Source organism: Hippocampus comes, unplaced genomic scaffold, assembly GCF_001891065.2.
Source record: "Hippocampus comes isolate QL1 unplaced genomic scaffold, H_comes_QL1_v1.1 scaffold33, whole genome shotgun sequence".
Taxonomy (NCBI): domain Eukaryota; kingdom Metazoa; phylum Chordata; class Actinopteri; order Syngnathiformes; family Syngnathidae; genus Hippocampus; species Hippocampus comes.
This window is the reverse complement of record NW_017804842.1, coordinates 76,952-99,073: the sequence shown is the minus strand read 5'-3', so window position 1 is coordinate 99,073 and position 22,122 is coordinate 76,952. Positions and strand designations below refer to the sequence as shown.

The 22,122-nt window shown below is 54.3% G+C and overlaps 1 protein-coding gene across 2 annotated transcripts in view; it reads left to right on the top strand.

Annotated features, from left to right (window-relative positions):
* dchs1b (dachsous cadherin-related 1b) overlaps positions 1-18,250 on the top strand; it is a 33,176-nt gene extending 14,926 nt beyond the window's left edge. For both annotated transcript variants that reach the window (XM_019871669.1, XM_019871661.1), the window contains exons 5-29: positions 1,685-1,873; positions 3,167-3,398; positions 3,525-3,761; positions 3,836-4,888; positions 4,974-5,161; positions 5,235-5,331; positions 5,986-6,143; positions 7,001-7,435; positions 7,871-8,166; positions 8,249-8,364; positions 8,841-9,080; positions 9,161-9,286; positions 9,736-9,945; positions 10,142-10,398; positions 10,739-10,945; positions 11,189-11,585; positions 11,677-11,790; positions 11,916-12,127; positions 12,196-12,347; positions 12,420-12,550; positions 12,800-13,086; positions 13,217-13,358; positions 13,440-13,611; positions 13,687-14,099; positions 14,187-18,250. In XM_019871669.1, the coding sequence (XP_019727228.1) occupies positions 1,685-1,873; positions 3,167-3,398; positions 3,525-3,761; positions 3,836-4,888; positions 4,974-5,161; positions 5,235-5,331; positions 5,986-6,143; positions 7,001-7,435; positions 7,871-8,166; positions 8,249-8,364; positions 8,841-9,080; positions 9,161-9,286; positions 9,736-9,945; positions 10,142-10,398; positions 10,739-10,945; positions 11,189-11,585; positions 11,677-11,790; positions 11,916-12,127; positions 12,196-12,347; positions 12,420-12,550; positions 12,800-13,086; positions 13,217-13,358; positions 13,440-13,611; positions 13,687-14,099; positions 14,187-16,237 (8,112 nt within the window). In that variant the 3' untranslated portion in view covers positions 16,238-18,250. The remainder of the gene's footprint in view (positions 1-1,684; positions 1,874-3,166; positions 3,399-3,524; positions 3,762-3,835; positions 4,889-4,973; positions 5,162-5,234; positions 5,332-5,985; positions 6,144-7,000; positions 7,436-7,870; positions 8,167-8,248; positions 8,365-8,840; positions 9,081-9,160; positions 9,287-9,735; positions 9,946-10,141; positions 10,399-10,738; positions 10,946-11,188; positions 11,586-11,676; positions 11,791-11,915; positions 12,128-12,195; positions 12,348-12,419; positions 12,551-12,799; positions 13,087-13,216; positions 13,359-13,439; positions 13,612-13,686; positions 14,100-14,186) is intronic.
* The last annotated feature ends 3,872 nt before the right edge of the window (positions 18,251-22,122 follow it).

Genomic DNA, 22,122 nt, shown 5'->3' with positions numbered 1-22,122 from the left:
TTCAGGGAAAGGAAAGAAAAACATCGACTTTCCCCTCCGAGAACAAGCGACCACAAACAAAAACATGGTTGAAAATTGGTCGCCGCCGCTCACGTCTTACATCACCGCCGGCTGCGGCCCGTCCCGTGTGCGTGACGAGAGTCTTTCGGTCCAAATGTTAACGTTTGGAAAAAGGACGCGACTCGATTCAAGCTCGACCACAAAACGCGTACGCTCGATTCGGTGCAACCGAACATGAAGCTGGATCTTCCACTTGAGCTCCACTCTTATAATTCCGTTGGTATTGAATGCGTAAAGCCATACGCGGCCACCCGGGAGCTTTGCTAACTGAGCAGCAAGATCATTTCCTCCTTGGTTTTTTTTTTTTTAATGACGCAAGTAGGCAGACCCCCCCCCCCACGCCCCCACAAATATATAGAAGTAAATCTCTTTGCATCCCTCCGCTTCACCTCTCATCCCTCTTGAAATTGCAAAAATAATAATTTCCAGCTGTGAAGGGCGCATGAAAGCGGCGGCTGTAATGGGGTGCTGAAAGCAGATGCTCCGCAGCAAAAACAAAAAAGGAGGAGGGCATTCAACTTCCAAGGTCTCGTCTTATCATCGGCCCTGCCTTTTGTCTCTTGGCCAAAATCAAACCCCCCCGCGCGCGCACCCTCGCCTCGCTTCGCCTCTCTGGAGATCCTAATTGAGCTCAACTCATCAGCGCCCGAGCAGCAAATTGATTGGGAGAGACTTCAGAATGTTGAATGTGAGAAATGTGTTGTGCGCCATCCAAAGAGTGATGAAAGCCATTGTGAGGCAACAGCTACTAAAATGACCAAAAGAACGTTGACGGCCATAGAAATGGACACAATCGCGTCAAGGATTCCGCAAAAGTTCGTGGTAAGAATGGGCGAACGCCGGCATAATTTACGAGCGGCCACTATTGCTGCTACTGTTATTGTTCTCATTCACATTCCACCTGTTGCTGTGCTCGTCTTGTATTTATTGCGCGGAACATTTTGCGGACATAAAATGTGGCGCGCAAATAAATCTCTGCTTACTTAAAAGGTTAAGCCCAGAGCATGTCGGCTAAATTGATGTTAGCGCCTTCATGTGGCGCGCAGATGCTTCATCGCGAGGTATCTCTTTTTTTTTTTCCGTTCCGACAAAGTCGTCGGAAAGTTTGCGTGCGGCTGCAAAGACGTGCTGGGCTGTCAGGAGATCGCCACCATATTTGGAGAAATTGACGTGGCGCTAAGAGACGCATGGGTTCGCCTCGCACGCGCCTCTTTGGGGATACTCACCCCGGCAGCCTGCCGCCTTGCGCAATAGACGTCAACGAAACGGCCAGAGATCATCCGCAAAGTCAATAAAACTTTTGCGACGTTGCACACGCAAGTAACAAAGCACCCCACGTGTCCTCAAGTCATTGCAATCGTTTCTTTGGCCAGTTATTCCAGCTCACTCAGTATTGCGATTGCTCTTTTTCCATCCAAAGGTTCGTGAGAAAAGCCACGTCGCGCTTTAGAAATCAGGACGTAACCGAATGGAAGTCATCCACAGTCGTATGCTCGGTCGCGGGGACACGAGTTGATCATCGAGCATTCCGGGATCATCGCGACCTTGCAGAAAAGACGAATGCTGTCCAAAGCGAAAGGAAAACACTTGACGGGTTTTTTTTTCCGGTCTCCTTTTCCCTCAGGTGTCCGCCACGGACGGCGACCGCGGTTCCTTCGGCGCGGTGTCCTACGCGCTGGCCTCGGGTTCGGGCGGCGCGGCGTCCGCCCACTTTGGCGTCGACAAGGAGAGCGGGCAGCTGTGCACCATCGCGGCGGTGGACCGCGACGAAGGCCCCGACGCCTTTGAGCTGACGGTCACCGCGACGGACGGGGTGAGAGCAAACATTTCTGACCGTTGGTCACTTCGAAGGGCGAGTACAGCCGGAACGCGTGCGTCTGAGCCATCCAAACCAGAGCCAGTCACACGACACCGGGGAGGGGGAGGGGATTCTCGGGCCCAATTCGGACACGTCGGGCTCCAGTCACTCTTGCCGCCGGCGGTTAAGAAGCTCCAGGACGATGGGGTCTTTTAAGGACTGCTGGAAAGGGCCCAAATGAGCGGCCATCTTGAGGGCTGCTTCCAACCAAAATTGCAGACTTCCTGTGTCTAGTCCAAAATGTCTGGGGAATGATTTAGGGGGGGGTGAGTTTCCTCATAACAGGCAAGCCTACTGTGTGGTGTTGGTGTTCCTCCGGCAAACCGGAGAAATGTCCCCAAATTCTCCGGCGCTCTACTCACGTTGCAATTTGACCAGAATGAGCTCATTTTTCAACGAGCGCAACCGGAGAAATGTCCCCAAATTCTCCGGCGCTCTAACTCACGTTGCAATTTGACCAGAAGGAGCTAATGACAAACTTTAACTTAGTGAATGACCCCAAATTCTTGACGGACGGGCCCGGTTGAACTAACGGCGCCGCCGAATGAACGCCCGCCTCGCTAAGTGACGAAACAAAGACCAGTAAACGCGGCTGGGATACAAAACCGACGGCTGACTTGGAGTCGGGCAAACGTAGCGATGGATCGACCCAGCGACTGACTCGCTAGCTACAAACAGCTGCCTAACTTTGTCCAGTTCCAGGAGTCGGGTCGGTTGAAGAGGGCCCAAGTAGTCGTGATCAAGTCAAGTGTCATTTCGCAATTCTATTCATCCTTGAAATCAAGTAAAATCAAGGAATCGTCATTGGCGCCGATCCGTCTCAACTACGTCCGCGCTGGAGTGTGCGGCCGAGTGTTCTCAGGATTTGTTCCCTGCCTGGAGCAAATCCCCAGATAAGAGAACTTTGGTTTTGAAAAAGTCTACCCCAAGTAGGATTTGAGAAGACGTTTGTTCACGAGTGTGGTTGAAGCAAGCCCGAGTCTCCCAACTTTATTGCCGGTACCAAAGTGGAACAGGAAGGTTCATGCGGCGCAAACCGTCTCGCTCGTCCTTTTGTCTTTCCTGCAGTCGCTCGGCTCGGATTTGCGACCACAAAGCCAAGGGGGAACAACTCTCTCTGTGGAGGAGTCGAAATGGTGCACGAAGGGGGGGAGGTTGTTCGTCCTCCTCGTAGCGCCGCGCCGTTTTGTATACCGAGGCCGTCCCGCCGGGCTCATCTGAACACCGTCGTCGCTTTTCCCTTTTAAGGGCGGCCTGAGCGCGGCGGTCGGCGTGAGGGTGTCCCTGGCTGACGTCAACGACAACCGGCCCGCCTTCTACCCCGTGCTGTACGCGGTCAGCCTGAGTGCGCACAGCGCCCCCGGAACCTCTGTGGTCAGGGTGACGGCCCGCGACCCCGACGCCGGGGAGAACGGGCGGGTGACCTACACGGCGGCGCCCGGGGGAGCTTCCGCCTTCTTCACCCTCAACAAGGACACAGGTACGATGGTGCACTCACTTTTGGTGCGTTGACGCCAGTCAACGACATTCGAGATGAGCGATGATGGCAATATTCTCAACTGGAAAGCTCCCGCGCTACAATGACACGCTTGTGCCCCCACCTCAGGCGTGATCTCCCTTTCGCGCTCGCTCCACGGCAAAGCCAACTCAGTCATCGCCATGGTGATATCGGCCCAGGACGGCGGCGGCCTGAGCGCTCCGGTGGACGCCAGGGTGAACGTGAGCGTGGTGGGGGGCTCCGCGTCGTCGCCCGTCTTCGAGCAGCCGCAGTACTTCTTCACCGTGTCCGAAGATGTCCTCCGGGGCACGGCGGTGGGAGCGGTCCGCGCCGCCGCCAAAACAGGTCAGGAAACGGTCGCTCATCGGCAAGCGTTCCTCGTGGCCCGTTGTCAATTCCGCCTCGTTTCTCCGCTTCAGCTCACGCCAAAGACATCTCCTACTCCATCTCCTCTGGAGATCCCGACGGGTACTTCACCGTGGACGGCGCGACGGGAACCATCCGCACCGCCCTCCCCTTAGACCATGAAACCTGCCCGAGGCTGGACCTGGAGATCCAGGCGCGCTTCGGCTCCCCGCCCGCTTTCGGGACCAGTCGAGTGCGCGTTTCCGTCTCGGACGTGAACGACAACGCGCCCGCGTTTCTCCCCTCCTCGTCGGAGTCCCTCCTCCTGCCCGAGGGGGCCAAGATGGGGACGGTCATCTACCGCATTCGGGCCTCGGACAAGGACTCCGGTCATAACGGTCAGCTGAGCTTCCACCTGCTGTCGGCCGGGGTTGCGGGCGGCAGCGGGCAGCGGACCTTCGGCGTGGATCGCGGCAGCGGCGAGGTGCGTCTGATCGGGGCGCTGTCCTATGAAAGCGTCCCCCGCTATGACCTTCAGGTGGTGGCCAAAGACGGCGGAGTGCCTCAGCAGAGCTCCACCTTCACCCTGGTGGTTCATGTCCAGGCGCAGGATGCGCAGGGCCCCCACTTTGACACCCTGACCTACCGCGTGGAGCTGCGAGAGAACGCGCCTCTCGACACGCGCTTCCTCCAGGTTCGAGCGCTCAACAGAGAGGCCTCGGCCAACGGCGGAAGCGCCTCCTCGTCTTCTGGCATCTCCTACCGCCTGCGGCCCGACGGCGACGCGGCCGGCTTTGGCATCGTGCCGGATAGCGGTTGGCTCTTTGTGCGAAGCTCCCTGGACCGCGAGGTCAAGGACGTGTACCTGTTGACGGTCGTGGCCACCGCCACCCGGGGCGGGACCGGCAGGACGGGAAGCGCCACGGTCAGGGTGACGGTGACGGATGAAAACGACAACTCCCCCAAGCTGAGCCGGGACAGGGCGTTCCTGGCAGTGCGGGAGAACCTGCTGGCGGGGACGGGCTTCGGCAGGGTGTCCGCGACGGACCGAGATGCGGGACCGAACGCCCGGCTTGCCTACAGGCTGCTGCACCCTGACAGACACTTTCAGATCAACTCCCAGACAGGTGAGGACGGACGGACCCCAAAGCGCTGCCCGTTGTTCTCGACTCACCTCTGAGTTCCCCGCTTGTTCATTCTTCCCCCTTCCAGGGGAAATTAGCACTCGCCGGGCCCTGGACCGAGAGCAGCACTCCAGCTTCCGCTTGGTGGTGGTCGTGCAGGATGGCGGCACGCCCCCCCGCAGCGCCACCGGCACCGCTCACGTCAGCGTGCTGGACGAAAACGACCACGCGCCCAGTTTCGCCCGCGCCCGTCCTGACGCGGAGCTCATCTTTCAGGTCGCGCTTGAACTCCGGAGATTCGGAACGGGGACACGCGGCGCGGATGTTCAATCAAGTTTCTGCATTGTAGGTGAACGAGGGGCTGCCCTCTGGCAGCGTCGTAGGCACGATGTCCGCCAAGGACCCAGATGAAGGCGAAAACGGCACCATCCGCTACTCTTTAGCAGGCAAGACCGACTGTTCATTTGAGTCGCCGGCCTGCGTTTGTTGCGCAGGCGCGGAATTTGAGACGATTGGACTCAAGTCACCAATTTTAGGACTTAAGACTTGCCTGGCCAAAACCGGAAATATGAAATGACTCAGCCTTGAATTGCATGACTGGAAAAGTCTCGTGAAGCGATTCAGAAGTCTTAGTTTTTGGGTCGTGTGTGTGGCAACCAGACAACCGAGCAGCATGCTACAGTGAGATGCGGAGTCCAGAGGCCAGCTGTTGAAGCCTGCATCGCGGGGGGGGAATCTGAAGATGATTACATTCGGATTCCAAGATGATGTGTTAAATCGGGAAAGAGAAAAGTGCAACGTGTTCTAAAACCCACATAGGCTCGTTCTTATTATGAGCTAAAACATAAAAAAAAAAAAGCCTCACGGCGGCCATGAGTTGACTCGAGAAGAGGATAAAACAATAGACGATACGCTGAATGCTTTGCTCCAAACGTCGTCATCGCACATTTGTGAGTTCGCAGACGGTATACGTTGTGACGACTTGTTGAACCCAAGTTAATGACGTGACTTGAGTTGCTTGATATTTAGCGGGGAGCGATCTGACGTGCTTGCTTTTCGCCGCTTCGTTTTCTCATCCTGACCATGATTTCCTCCAAAAGGCTCCAGAGTCGAGCGCTTCTCCCTGAACGCCGCCACTGGGGAGCTCCGAACCGCTGCCCCGTTGAGGTGGGCGGAACGTGCCGAGTACACCCTGACTGTCACCGCCGCTGACCACGGGACACCGAGCCTCAGCGCCACCTGCCAGCTGCGGATACAAGTAATCACGCATCCTCGGCGATCTGGCGGCCGGCGCTAAAAACTCTCACGTCGCAGTCTTGTTATAGTCGTTTCCTCAGAGCGGATTGGGGAAAAGACCGAATATGAGCCGGCGAACCTGAGCCTATGTGCGCAAACGCATCTCTGCAATCTGTTTGGATTAGTGGAGATATCAGCACCTGGGCTGAGGGAACTTGTCCGGAATGACTTGCCGCCGTGAACTGGGGTGAATCCCCCCCTGCGCTGGTATCTGAAGAGTTGAGTGAGTTCGGAATGGAAAAGGTTGCTCGTCTGAGGAAGGGATTTGAGTTTTTTTCCCTCACCGCGCCGAGGAAAGGAGAAACGGTCCCCTCAGAATCAAACGCTCCCCTATGAGATGTGACGATGGTCAGCTTTGTCCCACAGCAGCACGTGAGAGGTGCCATGACCACTTCGCACGATAGAAATAAACGCGTATATTCCACGGGGTAAAAAAATGTTTGCTCAGTCGCACGTGTTGTCAAAATGTGCCATCACTTTGACTAAAAACATACATCCACTGCAGTTTTTTTTTTTTTTTGACTTGCTTTAATGTCATCAAGCGGGAATTAATTAAGTGCGGGAATGACATGCCACGTCTTCATGCCAAAGGGGCTCATGATCTTCATTACAGAAAGAAACAGAGTTTTGCTCAAGGTTACTTCCGTGGAGGATCTGGCTCGAGTTTTTTCGAGCTGCGGGGCCTTCACAATCCCTCAAGACCTTTTATAATGGACCAGACGCAGACTCTTTACCGTCATCGTCAAATCAAGTGATTGGAGCCGGCAGATCTCGCGTGCAAAACGCTGACCCGGCTTTTTTCCCTCTCTCGATCTGCAGGTCCTGAGCTCCGCCACGTCGACCCCGAAGCCCAACGTGCTGTCCGTGGCGATCCAAGTGGTCGAAGGAACCCCTCCGGGCTCAGTCGTGGGCTCGGTGAACCAACGGCATGAAGCCGCCGTCCCGGACGGCCGCGTCACCTTCCTGGTGGTGGGCGGGACGGACGGGGACGGGACCTTCATGGTGGACCGCTTGAAGGGTGACGTGTACCTGGTGCACGAACTCGACTACGAGAAGGGTTCCGAGTACACGCTGCGCGTGGAGGTCTCCGACTTCTCCCGGGCCTTTCCCGGCAGCCATCTGGTGGAACTGCGCATTGAGGTGCAGGACAGCAATGACCATCGGCCGCGGTTCACGGAAGATCCCGTGACCATCGTCGTCCCGGAGAACCTCCAGCCGGGAGCTTCCATTTACACCTTCCGGGCCGTGGATGAGGTACCGAAACGCAAAGTCACTTGAAGTGTGCTCATGGAACAGATGCTAGCTCAAGCTGCGCGTCGGTGAACCTCACTTCCCTAAATCCGACACACGGTTGCAAACAACTCCCGCCCGGCACACACACATGCACGCACACACACACACACACACACACACACACACACACACACACACACACACACACTCTTCCACCATTCTCTTTGTGACATGCGCACACTCATGGTCAATGAGGCGCTCTAAAGCAACCCCTATAAATAAATCAGGACACGATTGTAAAACTCACACGAAGCCATTTGAAGCCACAGCGATTCATGACAAGCACCACCTTGTACAATCTAAAAAAACAAAACAAACAAACAAAACAATGACTCGAAAGTGACTGCAACATTGTTGAGTGAATGAATGTCAAGGGCCGGCCGGATCTCCACACAGGATGGCAGCCGTCCCAACAGCGAGCTGCGTTACTCCATGGAGCTCCTGTGGCCGAACAAGGCCGACCCGCTTCAACTGGACCCCGTGAGCGGCGTCCTCACCTTGGGGGAGACGCTGGACCGCGAGACCACTCAGTCTCTCCACATGGTGGTCCGGGCCACCGACCAAGCGGTGGACCCGGCGCAGAGGCGATGCGCTTCGGTCACGGCGCAAGTGTTTATCGCCGACCGGAACGACAACGCTCCCGTCTTCAGCTCGCCGGCGGCCATCAGCGTGATGGAGGATCAGCCCGTCGGGTATGTTAGCTCGTAGCTTAGCGTCTCGGCTTGAAAAAGGAAGTGGAATTGAACTGCGCGTTCTCGTTATTCCCGGGGGCAGCTTTGTGATCGTGCACGTGATGGCTCGGGACGCGGACGAAGGGGAGAACGGCCGAGTGTCGTACAGAATCCAGACGGGAAACGCTGCCGGTCGCTTTAGTCTGAACCCAAACACCGGTAAGTCGACCTTCTTTCACCAAGTGTGGGGTCCGGAGAAGCCCACCAGATGAAAACCTCGTTCCAAGACGAAGAGCTTTATAAACATCTGCACTTGAGGAGCTTTCTAGCAATAATATTTCACCTCGGCGGTGCCTGAGGTTGAGGTCAGCTAGTCACTTGATGGAACTTCCAGATGGAGCGAAAGTCTCCCGGCTGTGAGTTCCTTAAGCCTGCGGTTTGTTTTCTCAGATGCTATTCAGCTTTTAGAGTAGATAACTACAATAAAAAATGGACTCCAGTTGTCCATGACAACGGTCACCATGCAAGATGGAAATCAACCTATCAGCAAGAACTAGTCCACAGAGTTAAAAAAAAAAAAAACAACTCCACTCCGGCATAGGCACGTGATGAGAAGAAATAATTGATGCGATCAGTGTCTCTGCCAATCAAAATAAAAAGAAGGAGTAGAAATAATCCCCCCAAACTCCTCGCAGGCTCTCTATCCATCTTGAAGGCTCTGGACCGAGAGGAGCAGGAGGTCTTCAATTTGACGGTGGTGGCGGAGGACGGCGGGACGCCTCCGCTGTCCACCTCCCAGGATCTCCGCGTACAAGTGATGGACGTCAACGACGAGGCGCCGGTGTTCCAGAAGGCGGAGTTTGAGGCCCAGGTTCTGGAGAACCGAGGGCCCGGCACCACGGTGCTGACGGTGGTGGCCACCGACAGAGATCAAGGTTGAATATTTTTGGAGGGGGGATTGCTACGCCAAAGATCTGATTTGAAAGCTTTTTCATTGGCCCGTGTTTTCACGCAGGGTCCAATGGGCACGTCACGTTCGGCGGGGTGACGGAGGAAGGCTTCGTCATCAACCCGTCAACCGGCGTCATCACCACCACCAAGGAACTGGACAAGGAGCTTCGGGATCACTACGTTCTCACCGGTACTCAACCCGACGTGTGTTTTTGTGAACAGCAAATGCAATTTGTTTTCGAGCGCATCTAATCGCACCCGGTTTGGAACACGCGGTTGACAATTTTGTCTCAGTGACACTCATTCAAGGCAATTTAGAGTTCAGTGACATGTTTATGCTCGGGTGTTTTCATAAACATCTCGAATGAACCTGATTTGGCATCTTCAAGTCTTTTTGGTCAATATCCAAATCACATTTTTGTTTTTTTTCCAAAGAGATTGGCGTACCGGAGGCGTTTTCAAGCACGTCAAAGGGACCATTTCTTGTAGCGCTGGCATTGTTGATGTACGCCTCAAAGGCAATGTCGAGTTTTCACCGGCTCCTTTCATACGTGTTCTCTGGTCATCAAGGAGCGTTGTGGGTCAATGTCCAGCTTATCCAGCTTGCCCCTGGCCAACGACGTCCGTCTTTCTGTCCAGTGTACGCCCAGGACGGAGGTCTGCCTCCCAACTTTGCCAAGGCAACGGTGCGGGTGGAGGTCGGGGACGTGAACGACAACGCTCCGGTCTTTGCCCAACCATGGTACGGCCTGGAAGCGCCCGAGAACCAGGACCCCGTGGAGCTGTGCCTCCTCAAGGCCGGCGACCCGGACTCGGGTGCCGGCGGCGAGCTGGAGTACAGGATTACCGGTGAGAGCCATTCCGCCCGTCCTCCTCGCCAAGTATTTCATTAGTTGGCTACACGCTGGCGTCTTTGCTTTTGGCCGGGCCCCCGTCCGCATATAAAAAAACAGGTCTGGCTTCTGACACGGGACTTTGAAAAGAGTACTCGCCTCCCCGGCACTGAGATCTTTTTCCTCATTTTCGCAACAACCGCTCCCTCCAGCCGGAGACCCGGACGGGGATTTCCAGCTCCACGCCAGCACGGGAGCCCTGTCCACCCGCCGGGGCCTGGACAGGGAGACCAAGGCCGAGTACACCCTGGAGGTGACGGCCACGGACAGAGGGAGCCCGCCTCTCAGCACCGTGGTCACGGTGGAGGTCCGAGTGCTGGACGTCAACGACAACGCCCCCGATTTTGGCAGGAGTGCCTACAGCGCCGACGTTTCGGAGGACGCCGTCGAGGGATCGCAAGTCCTGACGGTAGTCAGATGTTCAAGACTATGATTATTTTTCCGAAAATACAACGAAAGTCATAGTTTTCAATTTCAAGACAAAAATTCCTCTTCTTTTTAGTGAATAGTCACTCTATGGGGGCTCGGGGGGGTACTCATAAATTCTTGAATTTGACACAAAAATAGACCCATTTGTATTTTTCCTGAAGTCCGAATGATTCTCTTGAAAGTGGAAATAATAGAGCAAAAATCAAACGCGCTTTCTTTGTGTTCAGTTCAGAATCTTGTGCCCCAAAATGTGACGAATCCTATTCGAACAAATGGTTCTATTTTTGCAATCGGCTGAGTCCCGTATTTCGCGTTTCCAGGTGTCTGCGACGGACGCCGACGACGACGTGAACGGGAAACTTCTGTACTTCCTGAGCCCCGAGGCCCGCTGCGCGTTTGCGGTGGACGAGCACACGGGCCGCATCACCACGTCGGCCCCTCTGGACCGCGAGAGGCAAGCGTCGTACAGCTTCCGGGTTTTTGCCACCGACCTTTCCCCGGCGTCGCCCATGAACTCCTCCGCTCAGGTGCATTTCAAATGGTGTTGGCTGAAGACAAAGTTCGTCGCACCAACCGAGCCGCATCACAACAGCAGCACTTGCATACACGCGGACGACATATTTCCACTCGTGGAAGTAGCACCTCATACATCCCCTCGAAGGCTCACTCACACGTTTTTGGAAATGTTCAAGGAAATCCGGACACAACAATTTGCCGACGAGCTCACAAAAAGTCACTTTGTCAACAACCTCGTCACCCCTCGCTTCCAGGTGACCATCACCGTCGTGGACATCAACGACAACACGCCCGTCTTCATCCAGGACCCGCTGGTCATCGAGGTATCAAGCAGGAGGTCCCAGAGGGTTCTGGCCACCATGAAGGCCGAGGACAAGGACTTCGGGGCCAACGGCTCCGTGTTTTATCGCTTCGCCGCCCCCGTGAAGGGCTTCGGCATCAACTCGCTGACCGGAGAGATCCGGGCCACGCAGCCTCTGGAGACCCTTTCCCAGGCCCAGAGGACCCTCATCGTGGAGGCCATGGACCAGGGCGCCCCGGCCCAGTCCGCACAAGGGGTGGTGGTGATCTACGTCAAGGAGGTGGAGTACGACGGCATTCGCTTCTCGAGAAGCGCCAGAGACGTCAGCGTACCGGAGAACGCGGCCAAAGGTCCGACATATCGTGCGGCGCTCCCCGAGACGAGCATGATGATCTGATTTCATCGTCAAAGAATTATCTGTCTTGCGCCGCCGTCCATCAGGTACGGCCGTGGCCCAGGCTCAGGCCCAGTATCCAGATGGAAATCGCAAGGGGATCAGCTACAGCATCTTCAGCGGAAACAGACAGCAGGCCTTCAGAATCAGCTCGTCCACAGGTGAACACCGTCAGTCGGTCGCACTCTCCAAATGGAAGAGCAGAGGCGGGAGTGATGGCGGAGGGAAGCCAGACGCGGAGCAGAGACATTTCCAAAACACGCTCATTCGTCCGTGCGTTGGGCAGGTGAAATCTGGGTGCAAAGCTCCAAGGGTCTGGACTTCGAGGACGCTCCCAGGCTACGTCTGGTGGTGAAAGCTGAGACCGTGTCGTCCGCCTCCTTCACCGGCATCAACTTGATGCTGCAGGACGTCAACGACAACCTGCCTCGCTTCCAGCTGCAAAACTACGTCGCTTACATGAGGGAGGCCCGGGGATATGAAACGCCCATCATCCAGGTGACGCGCGCCTACCCGCTACACCGCCGCCTCTTCCGGAGTTTTTAACCGCTTCGGAACTTTCCCAGGTCGTGGCCGAGGACGTGGACCAGGGCCAGAACGGTCAGGTGACCTACTCCATTCAGTCATCGGCCATGAGTGGATTGTTCAAGATCGATCCGATGACGGGGAGCGTTAGCACCACGGCCATCATGGACCGCGAGATCTTCACCCAGACCAAGTAAGAACGCAAAGATAATCGCACGCGATTGAATAAACGCAGTCATATTCAATCGATCGCATCCTTGCCCAGGCTGGTGATAACGGCAACCGATAGAGGAAGCCCGAGACTGGCGGGCTCGGCGACGCTGACCGTGATCATCGTGGACCAGAACGACAACAGTCCCACTATTCCCTTGCCGCAAGAAATCCGCATCTCCGAGAGTACTCGACAATGCTCTGTTATGTCCACGGTGGTGCCTTGACTTGCGAATTTTTGAGTTCCGAGCCATCGCTCGGCTAATGTTTTGCTTTGTGTTGCGGAGCCGATATTTACGAGTGCGCTTCAGATACACAATGTCACCCGATTGAAGGGGGGAAAAAAAAACTCAAACAAACTTGTCAGGGTACCACCGTACAATTCTGTATTGCAAGCCTGAAAGGCACCGACCGACATGTCGCTGTGCCTATCAGACACGCTCATAGGTACCGAGATCACCCTGGTGACGGGGAACGACGTCGACTCCGGTCCCGCTCTGGCCTACTCGTTGCACTTGGACCCGAGTGCCGCGGGCAAGTTCGGGATCCATCGCTACACCGGAGGCGTTTCGCTGACCGCCCCGCTGGACTTTGAGGAGAAGACGTGGTACACGGTCACCGTCAGAGCCACCGACGGCCAGCACCACGCGGAGGCCAACGTCACCGTCCTGGTAGAGGACGTCAACGACAACGTACCGGCCTTCACCCAGGACCTCTACCAGGTAGGATGGCCCAGCTTCAGCGCAGAAAGAGGGAACCGTGGAAACATTTTTGGTCCTAGCGCAGGGTGCAAAAATACGTCGAGGCGCCCCTGTACTCAAAGGGCCGTCATTCCTGATATTTCCACCGCAGGTGACCCTCGCCGAGCACACGCCAGCTGGCGGCGTGGTCGTCACGGTAACAGCGACTGACAGGGACGCCGGAGAGAACGGAAGGATCACCTACAGCGTGATGTCGTCCACTCAGGAGGGCTTCCGCATCGATCCCAGCAACGGTAGACGAGCACCGCCTCCTGTCGGGAAGGCAAACGATGGGACTCCTTTGGTTCCCTGACCCCGTTTTTTTGGCCTTCCAGGTTCTTTGTTCATCAGCCACCGAGCCGAGTTCGACCCCGAACGCCCTTGCGTCAATGTCGTCGTGGAGGCTCGCGACGGGGGCTCGCCAGCACATTCTGCCCTCGCCACGGTGCAGGTTCAAATCGTTGACGTCAACGACAATGCCCCCGTCTTCCACCAATCAGAGTACAGGTCAGTTGGAGTGGAAGCGAGCCTTTATCTGTTTAAGCCCAATAGCAATTCAAAAGTGACTTTTTGAACTTGCAGGGCGGTGCTTCCAGAGGACGCCATCCCCGGAGTGACAGTTTTGACATTCGAGGCCTTTGACAGCGACCTCTCCCGGGAAAACTGCGGCTTCGACTTTGCTCTGGCCAGCGGCAATGAGGGCAACGCCTTCCAGATGGAGAGCAGCGTGCGCTTCCTGGAGGGCCGCGGATTCCAAACCGTGGGAACGCTGCTCTTGGCCGAGGGTCTGGATTTCGAAGCCAAAGCGCTGTACAACCTCACCGTGGTGGCGTCGGACCGCGGCGTGCCCCAGAGGAGCTCCAGCGTCGCCGCCGTGATTACGATCGGTGACGTGAACGACAATCAGCCCGTTTTCAGCAGGGCGGAATACGCGGTGGCCTTGAGCGAAGGGGGCGCTGTTACTGGGACAGAGATCATCAGACTGACCGCGACAGGTAGCGACAACTTTTCCCGGTTGGACTTCTCGGTCTCATGTTGCCGCAGTTAACCAAGAAGCGTTTATCGCCCGTTTTCCCCCCCAGATCCAGACTCAACGCCCAATGCGGAGATCCAGTATGCTATAAGCTCCGGGAACGAGGTTAATCTTTTCACCGTGGACCAGTGGACCGGAGCCTTGCGACTTCAGCAGGCATTGGATCGCGAGCACCGGTCCACGCACACGGTCATCGTCCGGGCCACGGACGGTCAGGGGCATTTCGCTCTGGTTCCCGTGGTCGTCGAGGTCAACGACGCGAACGACAATCATCCGTTCTTCCCGGTGGACGTCCTGACGGCAAGCATCAGAGAGAACCGGCCGGCCAATTCGGCCGTGACGGTTCTCCACGCGATCGACCGCGACGCGGGAGTCTTCGGCCAGCTGAGGTACTTCATGGCGGAGCGCTCGCCCGCAGGGAAGGACTTTACCGTGGATTCTGCCACCGGAGAGATCAGGAGCAGGAACCCCTTTGACTTTGAGAAAATCAATTCGTTCGACTTTGTCGCACTGGCAGTCGATGCAGGAAACCACTCCGCCACCGTGACGGTGCAGGTGTTTGTCACGGGCGAGGACGAGTACGACCCGCTTTTCACCTCCTCCCATTTCTCCTTTGAGGTCCCGGAGGATGCCCGGAAAGGTCAGAGCATAGGCCGAGTCCAGGCCCGCGACGAGGACGGGGGCGTGGACGGCATCGTCCTCTACTCGTTCCCGACGAGCTCTCCGTACTTTGAAATCAACCGAACCACCGGGGTGATTTTCCTCAAGCTGGACAGCTCGGGGAGCGGTCGCAGCAGCGACAGCGGATCGGGTCGAGCTAAAAGAGAAACTCGGCTGATGACTCTGGACGTGAGAGCTCACGGTCCTCTGGACGCATCTCGCCACGCCGCGGCGCACGTCTCCATCGACGTCACAAACACGGGCTTCGGCCTGGCCGCCGACGTTAACGTCTTGCTGATTATCATCATCGCCGTGTCGCTCGGCGTGACTGTTCTGCTTGTGATCATGGCGGCGGTGGTGTTTCTGGTCAAGTCGCGCAGGAGGAAGAAAGCCCAGAATGCGGCAAACAGAAACGTGGCCTCGGGAACCGCCCTGAAGAATTTAGACAATTGCGGCTCGGGGCAAGGAGGGGAAGGAATCTACCACCAGGCCTTGCCGGGCTACGTCGGAGACCAGGTGGGTGGCGGCGGGGGTCCGTATACCAGAGGAGGGTCTCTAGATCCATCCCACTCCAGCGGGCGAGGATCCGCAGAGGCAGCGGAGGACGACGAAATTCGGATGATCAACGAGTACCCCCGCGTGGCCTCCATCAGCTCATCCATGCAGGAGCACATCTCGGCCAGGGGGCCGGACTCCGGGATTCAGCGGGACGCCGACCAGCTCTCGGACGTCTCCTGCGAGCCGGCGGCTTTGGAGGGGAGCGCTTGGCTCAAGGGCAAAAAACTGGGCGGCAGTCTGAGCGGAACTTTGCTCTCTGGCCAGCTCCCGGTCTACAGGGACGAGGGAGGCGGCTACCTGGGAGCGGGCCGGGGACTCAATATTTCCCTCCCCAAGGATTACGCCTTCCCCGAGGACGGTAAACCGTCCGTGGACGGTTCTCTCACGGCGATCGTGGCCAGCGACGAGGAACTCCGCGGAAGCTACAACTGGGACTACCTGCTCAACTGGTGCCCTCAGTTCCAGCCGCTGGCCAACGTCTTCACAGAAATCGCGAGACTGAAAGACGAGACGGCCCAGCAGACCCCCAACCCCCGCCAGCCTTTCCAGCCCAAGCCCAAAACGGACCCCAAACCCCGAATCGACCCCCCGCCGCTCATCACGTCGGTCGCCCACCCGGGGGCCATGTCAGTGCCGCCCAAAGTCCCCGTGCTCGGACGGACGTTCCCCCACTTGGTGTCCCTGCGCCGCTCCCCCATCAGCCACGAGGGTTCCATTTCGTCGGCGGCCATGTCGCCCAGCTTTTCGCCATCACTTTCCCCGCTGGCGACGCGCTCACCCGCCGTCTCCCCTTTCGGCGTCAACCAGGCACCCTCGGCATCCATGATCAGCACCCGCGAGCCCTCGTTGGACCGGAGTCCTGATCACGAGATGAGACTATGAGGCTCACGGAAAAAACGATCACATTCTTTTGCGTTTTTTTACACCACTTCCGTGATCTGACACTCAGCGTGCTGACAGGGCCGCCTCCTGTGGTGTTCACGGCAGGGGGTTCTTCGACTTTTTGGGCCTAGGGACCCCTTACACGGAAGAAATCTTTCCAGACACTCCGGTCATGGCAATTGAATATCGATAGCATTTGTACCCAGAAATGCCATCGGGGTTGGTTTTATTGGTGCGCCGGTCCCCAAATCGAGGTATGCACTTTTTTTAAACAGACTAATTTATTGTCCCCGCACCCCAGTTTGAGAACCGCTGGTCGACAGGACCACCCGCTAGAGTTTTGGTGGTGCCTTGCGGCGTTGTGGTTGGTTTCCACGTTCCCTCGCTGGCTGGCCAGAGAGCACCTTGTTTCCGTCCTTTTTGCGTTTCAGCGATAAAATCATCGGGGGGGGGGGGGAAAAAAACAGCTCCAACGGATTGTTTTGATGTGCCAGTGTGGGACAGATATTTTTTTCCACATCAACTATTGATTTGAGATTGTGTTTGTGCATTTGTGTGTTAGGATGTCTGAAGACTAGGCGATGTGCATCTGTGATTGTTAGCCGGGTAGCACCTCTAGTTGGGGCAGATTTGCGAATACGTTATTTATACGAACAAAGAGATGGGCGGGTTTTCTACTTTGTTGTTTATTCTTGTCAAATTGCATATCAAACCGGTTTCCGGCGGGATCACCTCTGTGTCTTGACAACGAAAAGTGCTTTCCGCATTGATGATGATGATGATGATGATGATGATGGTGGCGTTCATCTCAGCACAAAGGGGAAATATGCAAATTTCACCGCACATCGCCCAACACCGCAACCTGGCTTAGGGCTTCGGGCCGAGGGTTCGTTGGAACTTGAACACAAACTCATCAAGCGGTGCATCTCATTTGCAAACTACGATCATGTGTTTTCTCCAGCCTCCGAAAACAAAGAGCTCGCTCGACCGTACTGTACTTGTATTTAAAGCAAATAAAGCTCCAAAATCAACCCCGCACTGAACCATTTGGACACAAAGTGGAGTCTGCTCTTTTTCCTCTTTGATGAAATTGAAGAACAGCGATAGCATTTTTCTGGGAATGATGGAGAGTTGAGCTTATGTCCGGGATTTCCTCGATTTTGGCGGCGGGGACGTTTGGCATGAGCTCATAGTGAGTGTCTGCGTACCTCCAAAATGCTAAACACATGAAAGCGATTAATACAGACACGGCGTTGGTGTACTTGAAATCAAGTGTCCAGTAACATTTTCATTCCTCCCCCGTCCCAGCCTCCCACCTGAAAAACCCTTGCACAGCCTGAAGGGGGGTCTGGACCACCGCTCATCTTTTCATATTAAATTTTAATGATCTTTTATTAAAGTGCTTCACGGGAGATGCCCTTGACCGTCTGCAGTTTTTTTTTTTTTTTTTGGCTTTGTTTTGTTACCAAAACACAATCAAAAATTGGTCACGTCAGTCGCGCGACCTCGAGTAGCAAGTGCTTTGTGGCTGCCATGGCCACTGCTCATCACCTACTGGTATTTGTAAACCGCGCTTAACAACTGTGGCGATCTTTTAGCATCCTTTCAAATGTAACGTGCTCTTTTCATTCATGAGTCATTAGCGTAGCTTCTTTCCCGCTTCTGTGAGTGACGCGGGAAAAAAACGCATTTCCCTATTTGCATTCTTGTCCGTTCTTACGTCCTTGTGGGCGTCATCCACAAATGCACACAAAGTCGTTCTCGTCTGTGAGCTTAAATTCAAGGACGCATCGGTTGGTGACTTGTGAAGACCTGGCTGGGAAAATATCCCAAGGTGCATTTCGTACCGTGACACAAAAACGTCACCGGAGAAGATAACGTCCAATGTCAAATTCCGATTCGGAAGAGACTGGCGTAGGAGACGGGCTTTCCCCGTTTTCTTAGCCCGTAGCATCGTTAGCACTAACATTAGTACTAACATCGATTTTTAACGGCACTTTTTTTTTTTTTTTTGTAGCAAATCCTACTAAATTGTCAGGACATGCTCAGCATCCATTTGTCTGTGTACACCGGGGGTTGGCAAAATGTTCAAAGAGCCATATTGGAACAAAACAAAACGAAAAACAAATATGTCTGGAGCCACAAAAAAATAAAATAAAAGCCTTATCGAAGCCTAATAACGAAGGCAACACATGCTGTATGGATCCATATTAGCTATATTAGCCTACTATCAAAATGGCTCCAAATACCCAATGAGGCTTCATGATGAAATTAAATTAAACTCGCAGGGTTCACTTCATAAAAGTTTGACGTGTGACGCCTTTTGACCCAGGAACAGATCATTTCCATTTTCATTATTTCCTACAGGGGCAAGAAAAATGTTCCTGTCAATCAAAAGTCAACATCATTACCCTTGCAGAGGCAGATTTTCTCACTAATGAGTTTCCCTTGAAGGGGACATTTTCTCTGATGTTTTGTTTTCCATAAACATGATTAAGGGGCTGACGTTTATAAAATGCTTCAACCTCTCTCTGTCGCTCGCTCGCTCCCGACGTGGAAATTTATCAGCCGGCTTTCTTCTGTCAGCTTAAATGCGGAGAATGTGCAGGAGTCGGGAGTTTTGGGGTTTTTTTACGACTTGGATCACAGCACAAGTATTCCGTTAAGGCAAGCCCGAAATGTTATCCTCTTTTTACACTGAAATTACAGTGAGTTCAAGATGGGGTTTTTTTTTGAAAGAGGGTTCAAGCCTGGGCGAGGACGACAACATGGCAGGTATCATTTGATCGAGTATGTGGGTGAACACTGTTCTGAATGCGTTGTATCGTAAGTCGCGTGTCCGCATTCGGTCGACCTCGTGCATCTGCTTCACGTTTGACAAAAAACCGCGCCGATGTTCCTCACTGTTCCGTCAGAGCCAAAAGCTATCGATGAGGACCTCCAAATCTTAACCGTTACCCTCTGTTTCCATTTAGGAGCGCGCGATAAATATCCCCCCCCCCCGACCCCCTTTGGGTTTTGAAGGACATGACAAAGTGTGCGAAGTTTGTCGCGTGGAAAAAAAACAGAACATCGCTTCTTGTCAATCTCAAACAAAGGGAGTGATCTGGCCAGGAAAAAAAAAAAAAAGAGACGTCTTTGAAGTTACTGCTCCAGGGCCTGCTGAGAGAATCGGCACCAAACACAACAATGGAGGACGACTTTGGTTGCCAAGGGGGCCTGGGTTCGGGGACAAGCTTTAAATTTATTTGGTGCACTCAGAAATTGTTGACGTGAGGGGGCGGGGGCTTGAGTACAGGTTGTTCTGATGTTCTGCAAATATGTCGGGGTCACGGCGGATCGTTGGGTGCTTTGCCACGGGGGGATGCTTTGCCGCTATGCTCCCCCGTGTGGATTTAAGGTTCTCGGCGTTAGTTAGGGTTGAGGTTTAGATTAGGTTTCAAGTGAAGATTAGTTGTGAAAAGGGCTCAGGGGTTGGAGCCGCGCTGCTGTACCTTGTGCTACACTGAAAGCGCAATGCTAAATTCGGACTTGGCCGTGTACTGTGAAACCCCCCCCCCCCCCAAAAAAAAATTTAACCCCGAATGATAGAGCAGCGGTTCCCCCGATATGAACGAGTTCCTAAAGGAACCCAAACCACTTTTGGACCACGGAAGTTGAAGCTTCTTCTCGGCCGTCGTAGCGCAAAGGAGTCATCGCGAGCGTCGTTTTCACCGCTCGTGGCCCAGGACAGCTTTAATGCCCCAGAAGAGAGCCCGGAGGAGGGGAGGGAATGCAGCCGGCTCGCATTTGAGTCAACTCCCCCAAGTGCGCGGCCAGAGACAATAAAAAGAAGCCGACCGCCGCTCGCTCGTGTGGCGATGCGGCTAATAGGGCAAGTCAAGAGCGAGCGAAGGACGGCTATAAAGAAAGCGACCGTAAAATGGTTCATGGTGGGCTCTTTATTTCGGTTAGGACTCCAGCATCTCAAGTGAAAGCAGATGGTTCTTCCGCCCGGAATAGTTTCCACTTGAAGTCTTTGACTTTTTCTGGACCGCGTCCAGCTCCCCCGCAACCTGCAAGGACAGGTCTGCGCCGTGGCACCTCACCGGTCACGTTGCAAGCCTCCGAATTTGCCGTACGGGTAGCGAGGCGGAACGCTTACTGTTGGTTGGAGGTTAGCATTCGGGCTAAGGTTACGTTTTAGCGCTTTGGGTTAAAAGTTTCGGATTTAGGTCTGGCTGGCCCTTGCCGGTCGGAGGCATTAGCCCCGTTCACACGGCAACGTTTGGTCCGACGCTGCGCCGAAACAGATCCAGTCGAGCGTTCACACGTGCACATTTGCTCCGACGTAGATCCACTAAAGAGCTTATACCGGACCAAATTTGAACCACCTCAGGGAGGTGGTTTAAAAATTTGCTCCAGATTCAGTCCACTTTTTGAAGCGATCATGCACGCAAACAAATAACACCCGACACACGAATGTACCTTGGGTCTCATCCTAACCTTCAAAAAAACAATCATAGCTTCGTTAGCCGTCTTGTGAATCGCAAACAAAGACACTAGCGTCATCGCTATTAACGTTTGTTTTTCCCGATCAAAGCATTATGCTAATCGTGCGATGTCAAACCAGCAGCTACTCAGTTGTCTTTTTTTTTTTTTAACACACAGCAGGACATAATTCGTGACCTCGGAAGTCCATATGCAGCTGGTCAGTTGTAATTGTCACCATTCCGCACGCTAGCTAACGACACCGGCGTCCACTCGGAGTCGCGTTACCGACCACTTAAGCGGCGAGGAGGTAGTATTCGCTCCCACTCCCGTCCACTCAGAGCCCCGAGGGAAATATTGGGTTTCTCATCTGCAGCTGCTAAATACTCGGCTGGATTGTCACGCGCCGGGTTTGTTGTTCTTGCGGCTTTTGGAGGAGAAATTCTGCCTGGAAGGGAGATTAGCCAAAATGACATGACGAAAGACCCGGTGAGGCGACGAGTAACTCTCTCCTGTGGTGGGGTGAGGGGGGGGGGGGTCCAGCAGTACAGTGAACACCTGTTTATCACGGAGGATACGTTCCACACCCACGCACGATTGGTGAAAAACTGTCATATGGTCTGATGTGTGCAATGTTTAAAAAAAATAAAATAAAAACGTAACCCCTCCCTGCATGCTTTCAACACATTTCAATGTATTAAAACACACTCGGCGGCCAGCTCCGGCCTCCCTGTGTAGAGTTTTGTTTTTCTCCGGGTACTCCGGTTTCCTCCCGCATTCCAAAAACATGAATGGCAGGCTGATTGAACACTCGAATTTGTCCCTCGGTGTGAGTGTGAGCCCGGATGGTTGTTGGTCTCTGTGTGCCCTGCGATTGGTTCAGGGTGTCCCCCGCCAACTGCCTGAAGACAGCTGGGATAGGCTCCAGAACCCCCGCGACCCTTGTGAGGATAAAGCGGATCGGAAAATGGATGGATGGATGGCTTTTGACTCAATATGAGACTTGATTTTTCGTTGAACTGTTTTCGTGCTTTCTACTGTCGTCGTTATTAATTTATTTTTTTTCTTGTTTGTTGTTGAATGAATGAATTTTGCTTCGTGGACAGCACTTTGGATCCGGCGCTGGTTGTTTGCTCTGAAAATGCATTTGAGTTGAGTAACTTGACCACAGGAGGGCAGTGTCGTGCCATAATGATAAGGTCCTTCTCTTGACAAAGTCCAGTATTTGTTCGAAGCATTTATTTGGGGCTTTTTTCAGGTCCGAAGATTACACATGACATCTAATACATCCAATATATGAATCTTGCAAAATTATTTTTTTTATTCTATGAAATAATTGGTCAATTTACTCCTCGCACCCCAAACGCGGAGGGCCACTTGATGACGATTATTCACGGCTGCCCAGCGACTGACTT